This window comes from Haemaphysalis longicornis, unplaced genomic scaffold (genome assembly GCF_048455015.1).
Source record: "Haemaphysalis longicornis isolate Haplotype H1 unplaced genomic scaffold, Haemaphysalis longicornis Haplotype H1 scaffold_9, whole genome shotgun sequence".
NCBI lineage: Eukaryota > Metazoa > Arthropoda > Arachnida > Ixodida > Ixodidae > Haemaphysalis > Haemaphysalis longicornis.
The window spans coordinates 109,794,118-109,810,984 of NW_027526460.1; the positions used below are offsets into that span (position 1 = coordinate 109,794,118).

Below are 16,867 nucleotides of genomic sequence, written 5' to 3' on the forward strand. Positions count from 1 at the left end.
ATGATGATGATGGTCATCATCATCGTGTTCTGGTACAGTGTCTGGTGAAGTGTGCTTGGCATTACTGATAATTCATTGCCATCGCGTTTTCACAAGTACATAGAATGGTCAAAAACTTTTTCGTCGTCTTGTCTCGGTGCAGTGTCGTATGCGTCGGCGGTGATGGCATGGTCAATGAAATCGTCAATGGGGTCCTGTTGAGGGCGCAGCGTGATGCCGGCATTGACGCCAATGACCCCAACTCGCGGTTGAAGCCAGGAGCCATCAAGATAGGTGCCATTCCCGCCGGCTCCACTGACGCCCTCGTTTGCACGACAACCGGGGAAAGCAGTCCCGTCACATCGGCGCTGCTCATTGTGACAGGTGAGGGCCATTTGCTGCGCTTTTTAGTGCGAGAGAGCTGACTTTTGTTTGCTGACAAGCTGGTTCGAATTCTGGCCCAGATGGAAAGTAGCACCAAGCAGAAACAAGGCCTGGTGAAAATGCTACCGTAGTTATTCGATTATAAGGCGGTCACAATTATAAGGTGCTACACTCCTTCCCCTCCCCCCCACATACCCAAAACCCAGTTAAGGTGTCCTCTCTGAGAGACAGTTACCAGGTTTTTTCCTCACTCCCTTTCCTCTCTAATAACCACAAACAACAACAGGGTTCAGTTTAGAGAGTAAAAAAATCGCCATTTAAATATATATACATTTTGAGCACGTTCTGAGCATCACGTCCTATTTACAGTGACTGGGTCGTACATTGTGGGCACCATCCTGTGCTTCATCTTCTTCCCCTCATAATCAGCCCCATCAATATTCTACCAATCCTCCTCTTGTGAAGATCATCGTCATTGGAGGCTGGTTCCAAGTCCGCGACGGTTGCAACGCTTCCTAATAAACGTCCTCCTGCACCTGTCTCTCAAGGCCCTCAATATATGTATATATATGTATATATATATATATATATATATATATATATATATATATATATACACATACATACACACACACAAGTGTGGTTGAGATTCTGTAGTGCGAGACTATGGAAATTGATTGGTACATGCAAGCTGTTGGTATTGTATTCCATATTGCGTTCTAGGGTTGCAGTGGCAGCGGGAAACCGAGCTCCATGTTTCCGTTCCGTCAACTGGATGAAACCACGCCCTGTGAAGGACTAGTTAATCAGAAAACTGGAATCTTTTGCTGCATTCAGCGCAAATTTGCAAGCGCACAGTTAACAACGTGAAAAAATACACCGCAACCCGCATGACTTGCCCGCGTATCTTCTGAGAAAGCGCAATTCTGAGTTTCCTGCTGCTGCCACGAAGGCCGCCATGGCACTGCTGCCAGCGCTTACACATAATCGTGTATTGCTTGCGGTTAGGTGCCTCTGAAAGAATGCGCAGCTTTCCATGGTATTTGGACAGTGCCCGTTTTTGTTCGTAACTGTGACCATATTGTCTCGTTCTTGTGAAGTTGTATTTTGCTGCTCACATGTGAATTTGAGCACTGAACTCTGGTGGACAGAGAAACTCCAGCCAAAATTAACAAAGCGAGGCAGACTTGCCACTTTTCCTTACGAAGTGATTACACCAATGTATCGGCCATTCATTATATATATATCAAGGCACTTCAATTAATTTTCAAATTAAGCGCACTTAATTAGAGGCAAATCTGATCATTCGGCAAATGACGTACTAAGACAGATTAGACGGGAAGCTCCTAACATTTTCCTGTCCGAACACTACTCCATTCAGTGTTCGTCACGGTTTTTTGACGTGACGGAACCATGACAGTGATGCTGACGGCTATGCCTGACACTGAGTTTCAATTTATTCAGCTGGGTATCATATCTGTGGTGCTAACAGCTTCCTCAGGGCTACATATAGAAGTGGAAGTTTCATGCCGAGCTCGTCGGTAGATTGTACAGCGGGCTTGTCCCAGGGGTAGTAGCGAAGTCACCAAGAAGGAACGCTGCGCAATACTAGTAGGATGAAAACCCACAGCACTTGGCGCTGGCCACTTTAGTTTGGCGGCCTTATGTCAAAATGTTGTGTTGAACAATTAGACTACAGCCCCACCATCTTGACATGGCAGTTTTCACTGGAAGGCCTAATTAAAAAAATAAATAACTGTCTGCTGAGAGGAACACTCGCTGCTGGGAACCACGAAGGCGTGAATTATACCATAGACAATTCATTTTTGGGGGGCCATCAAGCCGTCCATGAATCGACACGAAACCAAGCTGTACAAAATAAGTAGGAGCTGTAAGTGTTTGCACGCCAGATATTTCTGCAGTCGCTTGTCTGCTGCCCAACATACATTTCAACCATGGATGCTCACAGCTTACTTCAGATAAGTGGCTGTGCGCTGCCTCACATGTCCATGTTTGTCCTCAGAATGAGTTCGAAGAATGTGCAAGGTGGTTCATGGCCAGTGGTTGTTCTTCACCATTTAAAACTAATCAAATACGTACCATCTGTGTAGAGCATCGCTACAGGTGTGCACTACTGTTTGACATAAACAACGGCATCAATAGTTTTTTCACTAGCAATTTGCGCATGTGTGGCCTCATCAGACAGCAACTTTTGGACAGTTCGTAATAAGAAGGTGGAAGAAAACACAGCGAACATTTACCCTGTTATTATTTCCGTCTCCCTTCTCCATATTACAACCTAAACATTTCAGAGTTTTAAATGGATGGGCGAGCGGAGTAGTGAGGGTGGGACAGCCCAGTTATTTGTCCCCTAAATCCAACTCTGTGCGGCGGGTGGTATAGTATTGGTAAACTTCGTTCGTATTTTCTTTTAATTAATGGCGCTATCACAATTCTGGGAAAGCTATAACTTCAAGAAATTATCAGCATTCTGGTCTGCGTGACTTTCTGCGCCTGTCCCCTGTGCGCTTTGTAAACATTTTCATCGTGAAGTGGTCAGGCCAGCTGATGCCAGGCCTGATCACTTTTACCACATTTGCTGAAGGCATGTAATTGAAGTGTTTCAGAGTCAAAGTCAAAGATTTTATTGTAAGCAGAAGGATATTATAGAGGAGGAGGTCCCAAAGTCACACGCTTGAACCTCTGTGAATGCAGGTGCGGAAATAAACGTCGACGTGGCGAGCATCCACAGTGGCGACCGCCTAGTGCGGTATTCCTCTGGATTCCTCTCGTACGGCTTCTTTGGGGACAACATCAAGGCTAGCGAGAAGTTCCGCTGGATGGGACCGCTGCGCTACAACTGGACTGGTACGTGACCTTTCCCTTTTTTGTAGCATAAGCTACACTGGCCGAGGTTGAGCAGTTTCGCGTGTGCTGTGGAGGGCCATTCTGCGCAAGCGCGAGGGACATTGGATTGGATTGGATTGGATTAAAGTGGATTGTGTTGGATTGTGTTGCGTCATTGCTGCGGCGACGCACTGGTGCCGGCGCGTGCCCAGGTGTGCGCCTCAATTGCGCAGTAGCCAAGTCTGACGCTGCACCGGAGTTGCTTGATAACCGTTTCGCGTGGCTCGTGAAGAGCCGTGCTGAGCATGCGCGAGGAGCAGTGACTGGACAGGACTGGACAGGACTGGACAGGACTGGACAGGACTGGACAGGACTGGAAAGGACTGGACAGGACTGGATTGAACTGGATTGCTAAACCTTAGCTCACGCTACGTATATCCTGGCATAGCAGAGTTAAGCCACTACTAATTTTTTTCCCTCATCTCCTGTTCCTTTCCCACTGTCACAAGATGCCTTATCGTTGGGCTGTAGGTGTCAGATTGTGGCAGCATGCGATTTGTGTTGATTATTTTTGTTAGGAGGAAAAAGTTGATGCCCTGGGAAGACCTTCTCTGAATGTCCATCCATGCCTATTCCCTCACTTTGTTTACTGAAAGGCTGGTATATCTGTGGTCTTATCACTTATTATCTTTAACATTGCAGTATTAAAAACCTTGTATGAAACATCTATGAAATCAATAATCGGGGCTCATATTATACAGCTCGCTTTCTTTATCAATGAGGGTATACCCTGCCTGGGATATGAATGGGTATATCAAGGAAGTATTAGCATGGTAGGCAGCAACATGCAATCAAACATGCATCAATTCATTGTACCGTTGTTTAAAAAACAAGGTGACCTGTCTTTGACGTATGGCTCCTATTGGAGACATCTCATCTGCACTACTCAATGAGCACACAGTGACATGGTGCTGGCAGCGATCGTGAACTGATGCTTGCAGCCACAACCGCAAGTTAATAAAGACAAAGTTTCACATTTAGAAAAACTGATGCTAGGATGCATGGCGGTATGATGTTGGGTGGGGGGCTGTCACAACAACACAGGTGGAGCGTTTTGACGTTCAGGCCAATATGGGGACATAATGGTGGACCTCCAGGCTCAAACCAAAGAAACTCCTGGGTTCAGGCATTAGAAGTGCTGTTTGTGACTGCTAGATTAGTGAGCATTGGTCTATGCAACAAAAGAAAAACATAAAAATTCTGTGTCGGTACTCTTTTTAAAAAGACATGCACATCTTTTTGAAATACATTATTTCTGGTTTCTGTGTGATCAAACTACCGACATGGTCTCGACAAACTGCCTCCACTTGTTAATCGTAGAATAATTTGACGTAGGAATGATTTGGCTGCTTTTTGGTGTCCAGAACCATGTCTAAACTAATTACATTTGAATGAACAAAGAGCTTGTCGCAATTTATTTCTTCTTTAAGAATTGACCGCGGAAACAGTACATGTACCCTTCTGCCTTCGTACCAAGGCTTTGAATTTCAACCCTCAATTGTCAAGTTCACTGATGCACACACACCGATGAAGACTCGTGCATGCCGTTACACACTTAGGTGAACAGGTTGTGCGGTACTTCAGCGTTGATCCAAATCACGAGGCTTCTTAACTAATTAGGATGATTTAGGTAATAATTGGAACTGTTGTTGTTGCAGGTTGGCAGACCTTTCTGAAGCACCACATTTACGAAGGAGAGTTGAAGTTGCGGGTTCAGCCGGAGATCACAGATGCCAAATATGATCCAGCTGGCACCGACCGCTGTCGAGCAGGGTGGGTATAAACATTTTTTATAGTATCTGGTGGCAACAGCAGTGATGTTCTGTGCAGAGAATTTTCCTCTTTTCGGGGAATTTTAGGCTGTAATTTTGGTAAAAAGGGAAAAAGGAAACCTTTAATACTTGCAGGGAATCTTAGGAGTCGTGTAGTAAAAAGAAAAAATAATGTCAGTATAGTACGTACGTGGGCCTCGCATCATTTATTACTTTGTTTTCTTTAAAAAAGTTCCCTTAACACTTCGTCAGGTTTATGTTAAAAAATCCGCAGTCGTTTTCCGGCTAAAACTTGTCTTGTTCTTGTCTTGTTCTTTTTCATACGAGAAGTTTTAACTCAATGCTTTAGCATGCAAAGTAAGCATGCTGTTTGGTACAAAACGTGAAATGCATAGTAAAATGCTGGTGTGCGGCAGATGCACTGGAATTTAATTCACGCTGAAACTCTGATTCCCAGTACGGCGTCTGCGTACTGGGTAAAGTAGATATAGGCGGTGCTGGCTAATGCCCAGAAACCCACAGAAATATCTATCAGCTGCAAAAAGGGAATGCGGGAAAATTCGCTGGGAATTCCTGAGAAACCTGCCGGGAAAAGTGTTAAAAGTAGGGAATTTTTGGAGCTAGAAATGGAATTTTTCTCCCCAGTATGGAACATCACTGGGCGACAGTGTCTGGTGGCAAGCGCTAGGAAGATTCTAAAGATGTGGTAACGTAGATAGAGGAAGGGTATGCCTGCAGTATAATTACAGTAGTAACAAAAAGAGAAGGTTGTTGCAAGAAACATATTGTTGGAATTCAATGCATATCATGTGCTCTGCTTGCTGGGTCATAGTTGCCTTACTATTGTGATTAGTTCTTTGGTTTATTCAAAGTACCTTACAGGCCCAGCAGGGCACTGAGTAAGGGGGGCTTGTGGAGGAAATCACACCAAAATAACGAACAAAAGTTATACAATAATTAGTCATGTCATATACAGATATCAACAAGTCAAGTAAGCAGTCAAAAAAATAAGAACTTCATCACATCATCATCACAATGGCAAGAGAATTATACAAAAAATAAGAACATCAGCAAGTGAAACACAATGTGAAACTAAGACAAAACCGATGCGAACGGAATCATTCCTGTTCAATCTGAAAAATGGATCTGCAAGTGATGACGGAATATTTCCGGGTTAGTCAGCGACGCGATGGTATCAGGAAGATCATTCCACAAGTGGATAGCACGTGGAAGAGCGGATGAATTAAATGCGTTGGTGGTGCCATACATGCGTGCCAAGCTACGTTGGTTAAATAATCTGTTATAGTACCATGCTGTTGGCACCACCATAATGCCATGAAATTGAAAGCTCTATGAGCAGACTTAACCTGGCTTCAGCACTGCATGTGGGAACTGCTGCACTAAAATACAGGGGCAGGAATTTTCAGTAACCAAGTCGTATACCAATTCTGCCTCAAAATGGTTGCATATAACAAAAAACTTTTCAGATATGGTGAATGCTTGCAGTCATAGAGGTGTGAAGTCGAGCCAGTAACCCCTTGAAATATGAGAAACAGGTGTTGTAAAAGGAAGACTTGGTTTCAGTTTTCAATAAACAATTGTAGTTTTCTTGGCATTTGCTTAGGAACTAAGTGCCTCTTTTGGCTTTGAGTGAACATCAAAAGCAAGGACTGTGGTGTCCAGTAAATGTATCTCGCTGTTGCAAGAATTTCTTGTGGAAATTTACTTTTTTTGTGTTATACAATATGATCACAAATCATAAGCAAGCCTTGCTTGAGGCCAGAACCTAAACAGTGACATTGGGCATCTAGGCCCCTTTTAAGGTGCCCTTTAGCAATGCCCTATATGCCACTATGCCACAGTGTGCCCTATATCCCACTGTGCCCTACATGCCACCATAGGCCCCATATGCCTATATGCCACCTGGTCTTTACAGTTCGTGCCGTCACAAGGTGTAGCACGGAAAATGGTCTCGGCAGCAATACCAAGCTTTGGCCGCGCCCATACAGACCCTTGCGGCCTTCATACAGAAACTAGAAACGATCTTTGCCTCACTGACAGCACACACTGCTGTGTGCAGCCAAAGATGCCCAGTGGACCTACGCTTCTCTAGCCAGCTTACCGTACATGCTTGTTTGATTACAAGTGGTATACTTTTATTTTTCAGAAATTCTGACCAAATAAGGATTGTTGACCTGTGATCATGACCGTGAAAGATAGCATTATTGTCACGATCAAAGAAGGTCCACATGCGGTCGTTCAGGAAGTTGACCTGGCTTACCTACGTATACATTCGAATAATATATTTTCACACCCACGGGGCCCCTAGCATAGGTGATCGACCCGCATACTGCTGCGGGTGTTCCCCAATTTGAACTCTGGCACGTGCTCATTTTCCCCTGTTGGGGTATGTGCGAATGTGTGAAGAGGGGGCCTGACGGCGAGTCAGTGCGACAGCTGCTGGGGCTCAGGTTCCACCGTCAGCTGAGGTATCATCTACAAGACCTGGTGCCAAATTCTACTGGGTGCCGGAATTCTGGTGGGGTTGATATCCCGCGGGGTCTATGTGTCGTCACTGAATTATAGCCAAAACATTCGCATGACGCAGACTTGGTGGTGTTTTCTCTCTGCGCCAATCACGTGAGACCCCACGAGAAATCAACCCCATCGAATATCTTCCGGCACCCAGCAGAATTCAGCCCCTACTGGTCCAGCGTTTACTTGCCAACTCTAAAATGTATGCGAATATAGTACAGGCCTGTTGATACTTTCACAGTGATTGCATTCGCCTGGAAGTTGCATTGTCAAAGCTGGGTCCCCCCTATGACTTTTTCTACTTTGCAGCTCCCCTGACAAACGTAACCATATCGTCAAAGTTCTTCTGTACATGCAGATTGCAACCAACTCGGATAGAGGCAGTGCATCAGAGCAACCTGCAGTTTTCAATATAGGCACAGTGTTCAGAAGCAAGGATGTGGTTAGGACAGCAATAAAACAGCGACACAATGCACCAAGCTGTTTTCATCCACTTTTCTTCTGTTTTGAAGTGCTATTGGTAAACTATGAATGCCGATCACCAGTGTGGTTGGAAGCTTAGCTGGTGGTCTTTTTCTGTGAAATGCGACAGCTTTTATAGTGGGGGGTACTGCGCAGTTACAAGGAAGAGTTGGTGGCTGATACCTGAAATAACAGCCTTCCACCACCTACCCCACTCCCAAGATCATGGTGTAAGCGCCTGTTTGCAACATAGCGATTGCATATATGTATCATGCTTGTGATATCGTGAGTGACATAAGTATCAGTGGAGTAATTCCGCCCTTGTTAATCCATCAGCAGAGTGTGGGTTTGGGCTATTTGCTTCACGACTGGTTGGGAAAGAACAGCACCAAAACGGGGACAGTGAATGCAAGACACAACAAAGGCGCTATGTCCTTGTTTTAATCCCTAATCTCGTGTTAATCAAAATTCTTGTTTTTTATCATCGATCCTGTTAATCCTTTAATCCTTGTTTTTCTTCTTGGACTGCAGGTGTGAAGTCTGCCTCTCACCGCCTGCCGACATTCCGATGCAAGACTTTGCCAGCTCAGACGTGAGCCCTGCTGAGAATAAGCCATGTATGTTCGCCAGCAGGGGCGCTGGCAGTTTTGTTCTCTGCATTTGCTTCGGCTTGAGAAAACCAGTTATAAATTCAATAAGAGCTTCAGCCTAAGGCCCTCTTGGCCGCAAAAACAAAATTATATCTGAACACTGAATTATCGAACAGCTTACAGAAACATCCAGCAGAGACGATGCAAACAGTTCAAATTACCTAAGTTTTGAATTCTTGAAGGTCGGGTTAATGAGTTTTTGTGGTAACAATTACAGCTTTTGAGGCATTGATGTGTTTATGCACAAACAGCTCTTCCCTTGGTATTGGGGCTAGTGACCACAGAATTTTGTTGACTATCATAAAGTTTGACACAGCTTAATAAGCGAAGGCTACCTGTTTGTGAAAAAAATGGGTTGTGATGAACCTGCAACTGCGACATCAGTGTGCCACCTTAGAACGCAGGGTGTGAAAGCGAACTTGAATCGCCTTACACAACTCGTATAACAATAGTCGGTGTTGCTTGAATACAGTTGTCCAAGCTTGGTGCATGTCTTTGTTGTTATAGTCATTGTGTTAGTCATACTGTGAGCACTTGTTTTTGGTCTGCTAGCAGTGCCTTTACATTGTTAAGGGGTGAAACCAGTGTTGCCTCATAGGGAAGAGGCCAGTTTTGAATATTCAAGCACTTGTGAACCCCTGTGCACCATTTGACAAGTGAGTGAGAACCCCAGATGCCTACATGTATTGGTGAAGTCAAGTGTAAAGTTCTGTTGGTAATTATATTTTTGCTCAAGTTTAGTGTTTTTGAAATGCTCTTTAACAAAGGAGTTTGTGCATCACAGAAAAACAGTGGCTAGGGAATAACATATCCGACTTACGTAGAACCCTGATTATATGACTTTCCCAGGACTGTGAAAAAGCGTCGTATAATGCTGGCGTCGTAAAATCCGAACAGCAACAATCACGTCTATAAAAACAGTTTCGCACAGCGGGTTTGCAAAAAGCTTCAGTGCAAACTACAAACTAATGCTTGGACAGTTGCAAGTTGGGCAAGTTGGTACGTGTTCATACTTAATCACAGCGTGAAGGACGGGACAGACACAAAGATCAACCACTGGACAGGCGCTGACTCTCAACTAAATTTATTGAAAACCCGCAACAAACATTTATACTGAAGGCAAACAACGCCGCACAGGTCAAAGTAGCATACAAAGAAAACAAACAGAACCAGATAAAAGTGCAAACGGGAACATGACTTATTTGTCGTTATCCATGAACTGGACCTCTTAATCAGTAAGCACCACTGAAGGGTGGCTCACACACTTTTCGCCCCTCTTACTAATGTGATAGGCTTCAACTATCTCGCGGTGTAGCTGCTTCGGGTGCTTGGTAACAATATCAGTTTCGTGAAACACCGGGTCGCAGCCACACGTATGGCAGTGTGAGGGCAGAGGCGGTCGCGGACATTCGTCAAAGGAGAGCGCATGCTCTCGCAATCTAACATTAGCACACCTACCAGTCTGCCCTGTGTATGATGCGCCACACGTGAGAGGGACTTGGTACACGACACCGGATTGGCAGTCCACATACCTGTGCTCATGGTTTGTGCCACACCCTGATTTTGGGGCCCTTTCTTCCAACGAAGCCTTTCTTTGTACGGCAGCGCACATTCCCTCCAATGGAACGCTTGGAACGCTTGGTATCTGGTGTTAAGTCTGCTAAGAAAGGCCACTTCGACATCTTCTTTCCTGCAAAAACCCATAAACTAAACCTTCCCTTCAGGGCCATTGCTTCTGAACGAGGTTCTTGGCAGCGGGTAGTGTCGGGGTTCCTACAGCGGAACCTGTCTAGCCTAACCATTATTGACCCCTTTCGGGTTCCTAATTCAGGTCGAATTGTGGAATTCTTGAAGCTAGACAATCCAAGGGACTGCCGAGCTCTCAGTGTTGATGTAGAAGACCTGTTTTATTCCCTGCCACATGTCGAGCTAATGAAAAGCGTGAAGATGTGCATTGTCGAAGACAATGATGAACAGGTCTTCATAAGCCGTTGTGGCATTTCTGTTGAGTCCTTTTTAGAACTTCTAACCTTCTACCTGCACTCTACCTTTGTAGACTGGGGAGGGTCGTTGTTTGTGCAAAGATACGGTGTTTGTATTGGATCGTGTGTTGCGCCAGTACTCAGGGATATTTTTCTTAGCAGGGTTGATCGTGCCATTGAGCGAAACCTGTGTGGTATGGCAAGTAACATTTTTAGATATGTGGAGGATTACCTTGCCTTTCTTTGTTAACTCTGCTGATTTACCCCGCATGGCCATTGATCTCTTGAAAGTGTTCCGAGAAAGTGGTTTTGGGTTGAAGTTTATTGTTGAGCTTCCACAACAGCAAGAGCTGCAGTTCCTTGACCTCCGTTTAAGATTTGAGGTAGGCCATGTCTGTTGGGTGTACTTGCCTCGCTCTGAGAAACCCCTCCTAAGTTATGACTCAGGTCATTCTAAATTAGTGAAGAATGGAGTGTGTTTTTCTGTGTTGCACTCAGCCTTAACCGACTTCTAGCTGCCACCATACAGTGAAGGAGAGCTTCGAAGGTCAGTTAAAGAGGCTAGAGGCGGCAGGTTACCCTAGGGCAGCGCTCTGTAGTTGCGGTAACAAGTTGATCAGGCATGTCAAGTCTCACGGGGACCCTGACAAGGAAAGGAAAAAACCGGATGGAAGTAAATTGGCCGTGATTCCCTATGTGCACCGTACGTCGCATGGTTTGAAGAATGTTGCCAGTCGGTATGGTGTCACGGTGGTTTTTCCCGCCCATGTAAATTGGAAGGAATGTGCGCTGCCATACAAAGAAAGGCTTCGTTGGAAGAAAGGGCCCCAAAATCAGGGTGTGGCACAAACAAAGTTGAAATTTGATACAATAAAGATGGTGAGAGAAGCGCTGTCAAACTTTTACCTTTCAAGTAAAAAGATGTAGGTAATTGTGTAACCAACTTTCTTTTTTATTCACAACAAGCTAGTGGCCTCGTTTGTGGCGTCACGTTTGTCATCGGCCCACAGCGCATCATCTTCTCTGCTGTCAAGGCACTCCAAAACTGCTTTTCCCACACCAGGAAACTTCCTTCTTTTTGGGCCCATGAAACACATGGCGATCCCTGTTCACCACCTAAACCTCTTGTTTTCGCGAGTAGCGTACACGCACTGGGTTAACATTGAAGTGCCATCCAGCTGCGCGGTTTCCATATGCTTCAACGCACGCCCCAAAACCTTCAGTTTAAAACCTGCTGTGCAAGTCATGTACTGGCCGATCGTACGCTGTGCACTAGGAGCACAAAAAAAGGTCGAAACACAGCGGAACAACAAAACCAAAACCTTCGAGCTTAATGGCGAAGTCGCAGAACAGCGCAGAGCAGGGAGGGAGTGCAGAGTACATTTGGTGCTTTGTTCGCATGCTGCACTGTTTTGTTTGTTTTGTGTTCAGCTGATGGCGCTCTGTAAATGGGAAATCTTTAAATTGTGAGCTACGGCATTCGCACTCGCGTCTCCGGGTGCTGTCGAAATTTTCTTTGACAGTACGCATTTTTAGTGTTCCTGCAGGTGCTGTGGCGTGATATTCAGTTCCTGCAATTGTCGACAGCATCAGCAACCATGCCGAGATAATTAAAAACATATTGAACAGTAACTTTTCTATTCCCGCTGCATTTTATTATGCAAGGTAACAAGAAAGTAAATTCTCAAGAAGAAAAGTGTGTGTTGGGGGGTTAATTATGTGAGCACTTTCATTACGCGAGTAAATATTGTAGTTTATGTGAAGTGCCGTTGCTCGGTGGACATTACTCCGGCCCACAGCAAGTAGAAAGACTGGGGAGCTGGGTAGGACAGGAGGGGGCAGCAGGAAAATGGCTGTTTCGCCATTATCAGCTGATGGCAAGGTAATGTCACACAGGCGGCATTGCTCAGGCTATCATCAAGCTGACGCCTCCCGATAAAACACACTACCCATGCTACAGCATTAATGGGAACCTCTCTCCATGTGGACAGAAACTGCTAATATGTCTAGTAAAATGGCAGCCTAATGTACTGTATTGCTTGGTGAAGAGGGAAGGGATCGAAAGAGATTCGTGAACTTCTTTTGTCGAGTTGATGAACACATAGCACGTCAGACACCATTTTTTTTTGCCACGTGTACAAATGTTGCACATTTATCTCAACCCAAACTGGCCAGATAAGCAGTTTTTCATGGCACACTTCCGTAGAACTGCCATTTGGGAGTGAGTTGGCAAAGGTTGATGTTTGCTGAAACACATTCACAAGGACGATGGACAAAAGGAAAAGGGAACACATAGAGAGCGCATGCACTGTGTGGTTCCTTCTTCTTTTGTCCATTTGCAGCATAAATTGGCCAGACGTGAGCCACACAATGTTCTGAGTACCACCTCAGCTGGTATTCTGCGCTAACACCCTTATCATTCCTTTCAACACAGTGCCCTCCTATGTCACACACATGATTCGAGCAGCAATGATTCGTTGACACACTCTCTTTTCTTGTCACTCCCTGCCCTCCCCTCTGCAGACTGGCTGGGCATCCAGGGCCACTTCCTGTCCGTGAGCTGTGCCCTGATGGCCAACCGGTGCGGCCGCAGCACGGCCGGCGTGGCCCCCACCGCACACCTGGGCAACGGCCTCATGGACGTCGTGCTCGTCTCCGACTGCTCCCGCCGCAACTTCTTACGCTTCCTCCTCGCGCTGGCCAACTCCGAGACGTGCAGCCCCGTAAGCCTAAGACCTGTGCACATCACGTCTGCTGCACGCGTGGTGCAATTTTGTTCCAAGAGGATGCCGCTTGAATGAACATTAGGGCTTCAAGAGGTCTGCAGGCAGTAGTGGACCTCCAATTAGACCATACAAAATAAATTTGCTGTTAAAAGCACCGGAGTCAAAGCTGGGCCCTGAGGTACACCACAGTGGAAGGCTGCATCATTTATAAAAAATCCCGGGCCGTCTCCTTTACCGTGGAACCTGGGGAGGGGTAACGCATACAGTGTATAAGTGTATTCTTGGCGCCTTGACATTTTTGACAATGAAGATGAAACTGTTGGGGGGTAGCAGTATACAGCTTTGCTGTCAAAGTCTCTTGTCTTTGAAGCACGAAGCTCTCTAGCGCGAGGCTTAAACGAGTGTCACGGTGTTTCTCTAGTATGCGTTACGAAGCGCTCCAGCACGAGGCGTAAACAAGTGCCCATTGTTTTTTTAAAAACATGTTACGTTCTAGCTTTGTAAACGAGTTTTGCGGTGTTTTAGTACCGTGACTACATAAGCCGATTACGACGACTACAACGACGACAGGAGACGCCAACAGCCCCAGCCCCTAAGGGGCTTTGCCCCTAAAAGTGGAAACCGCAACAGTGGCTCAGTGGCTAAGGCGTGCTGCTGAGCCAAAGGACACAGGTTGGACCTTGGCCGTGGTGGCCACTTCTTATGGGGAGGGAGGGGAAAAGCAAAAAAACTACGATCAAAATTTTGCCACACGTTAGAAATCCCTGCAGGGTCAAAATTAATCCAGAGCATACGGCATGCTTTGGAGCCCAGATGTAGCTACGGCACGTTAGTCTTGAAATTTGAATTTTGGGAGAGTGGGAGGTAGGAAAGATCACGACGTTAGGACGTTGCGAGTAATGTGGCAAAGCTGCGCTGAAAGTTTAGTTGGTGCAAGTTCACCGAGGACACTGTGGCAATAAACTAACTACCGCTGCTAACTACGGCCAAAAAGCGCTTGTTGCTCTGAAAGGTGCGCAGCCATAAAGTTCATAAAAGGCTTCTGCAGTTTGCTGAGAACATTGAAGTGGTCGCCTGCTGTTGCGTCCTTGACTAGATGGAGGCAGCAGTTAGATGGGGCGAGCAGACCATCTTTACTGGTCACTGGATATTAGTCGAAGAAGGAAAGTTACGTGTGGCTTGTCTTTATAGCGATAGCTGCAGCAGACAAAAGGACAGATAAGGGCACTAAGGACGTGCATGCGCAATGAACTGCAGCACCGTTCTCTCAACACCTACAAATCAGTTCTTTCTGTTTTATACTGGTAACAAATAAAAGTTTGAAAATTGTGTCGCTGCAGCATTCGTCATTTTATGCCCACCCCATCACTTCGAACAAAGTGCAGTACATATTGGGCTTTATGATTTTATAAGGGAAGAGCTTCTTCGGTGCTTGATGTAAAAAACCGGGAGAATTTATTCTTTGCATGGCCTTGTGGGCCCCTGGTTTTGGGGAAAATTCTGCTTGAAACTGTTCTTTTTTTTTAACGTGAAAGCTTTCTTAGTGGGACCGATTGTGTCCTGTGAAAAACTAATGCATTCCTCCATAGACCTGTTGGTCGACCAAAAAGCTGCGATAAGATCTCTGGACACATAGGACATACATAAAACTGGGCGTCCATTGTGTTGAAATGGTTACCTGAAAATTGGGAGAAAGGAACGACTCTTGATAAGACAACACTAGCATCGATCATGAAGAAAGAGTACAATAGTATACCTTTATCTCATAAACCAGATGTCGGTATGCATTTAGATTGTTTGTAGATACGTTTACTTCGTGCATGAAAAGTCGTCGCATCAGTTTGTTCTTCGTTAGCGATTTGGCTGATTGTAGGGTTTGACACGCCGACGCAACGCAGACGATGAGGCACGCCATAGTGGAGGGCTCCGGATTAATTTCGACCTCCTGGGGATCTTTAACGTGCGCCGAAATCTCGCACACACGGGCGTTTTTGCTTTTCGCCTCCATCAGAAAAGCGGCTGCCGTGGCCGGGAATCGAACCCGCGTCCTCGTGCTCAGCAGGGCAACGCCTTCTTAGCCACTGAGCCACCGCGGCGGGTCATTAGTGATTTGGGTCTTTAAAGGTTTGACAATCGACTGGACACACTTTTAACGAAGGAGGTTTTGACGGAGTTTTGTCAGAAAGCTTTCACGCTTCTCAGACTTTTTTTAAGACGGGAGGGTAAAAGTTTTATTTTCAAGTTTGGTGAGCACCCTAGCCCGCTTAATTCCGGTCCACAAAGAGCAGTACTTGGGAGCTGAAAGAAAATGTCAAAAACTCGTTTTCTATAAGTAAATGTATTTACGCATTGAAATAGATATGCTACATTTTATCTAAGCTTGCAAGCATGCAAATATTATTTATATAGGCAAGATGAAAAGCTCTTACATTCTGTTTGAAGACATTTTTTTATTCCTCATTAGTTTTGCTTGTTAGTTTCTACAAACTACCCTATACAATCAAAGTCTTCTTCGAATTGCGTCGAGATTCGTGAAGCGATGTTTTACCATACGAACTGTTGAACTGCAAAGCGTACTTCTGCCCTATTCTTCCATGTGTGATCACGTGTGAACATGTGGACACTGCATTGGGAAGCGCATAAACCTGTGTTGATGTGTTCTTTGAGAAACTGTGGCAAGAAAAGATCATCCTCTTACACTCTGCATTGCGAACCATGAGCATTCTTGGGGGGCTGCACCTTTCTTTTATGCTAATTTAGCCTCCAAGGAAACAGAAGTGAGGATATACTGGCAGATTTTTTGCCGTTTACCAGATCTAAGTCACCACTAGACGTTTCACCTTATGAATCACAGATTTTTACAGCAATCACAGTAGCCATGACTCAGTTCAGCTGCTTTTTGCAATCTTTCTTTCTTGGCTGAAATAGAGAAACCTGAACCTCTCTGTGGCTTCGCTGTGCAGTGCGTAAGGCTTACCGTAGCTTGAAGGTTAGCATGTAAGTTTAAGTTACGAAAGATGACAAGCAATTGTCAAGCAGCCTGGAAAACTTTATCCTTATACACAATGGCTGGCATCTCCCTTTTTTTATGTACGCTGTGATAAGCTCAATTGTGACTTAAATGTCAAGGCCTTCGCAGCTGGTTGAATCCACATGCAGCAATAAAATAGCAGCTGTGCATAATTCGTTTTAGGTTGCAAAATTCAGTAAACAGTTGAATCCAGACGCTGCTGGACATCCTTTCGGATGGGAACTACTTGCTTCAGTCAGCCTAATGACCTAAACTGTCTGCGGGAGTTTTGATAGGGCTGGAGTGTGATATTTGATATTCACAAAGTGCACATGTGCCATTGCTGGTACAGAAAAAGTCTTTCAGTAATAGCTGCAGTAATATGTCGAGCGCTAAACTTTAAAGTTAGCATCCTATGTTTCTGAATTTTAGGTCTTCACCACTGAGCTTTTTAAATTGG

The 16,867-nt window shown here is 45.2% G+C and overlaps 1 protein-coding gene across 1 annotated transcript in view; it reads left to right on the forward strand.

Moving 5' to 3' along the window:
• LOC144152728 (ceramide kinase-like) overlaps positions 1 to 16,867 on the forward strand; it is a 103,563-nt gene that overhangs the window by 81,791 nt on the left and 4,905 nt on the right. The window contains exons 5-9 of the mRNA XM_077684134.1: positions 143 to 363; positions 3,079 to 3,231; positions 4,929 to 5,043; positions 8,571 to 8,656; positions 13,195 to 13,394. Coding sequence (XP_077540260.1) covers positions 143 to 363; positions 3,079 to 3,231; positions 4,929 to 5,043; positions 8,571 to 8,656; positions 13,195 to 13,394 — 775 coding nt within the window. The remainder of the gene's footprint in view (positions 1 to 142; positions 364 to 3,078; positions 3,232 to 4,928; positions 5,044 to 8,570; positions 8,657 to 13,194; positions 13,395 to 16,867) is intronic.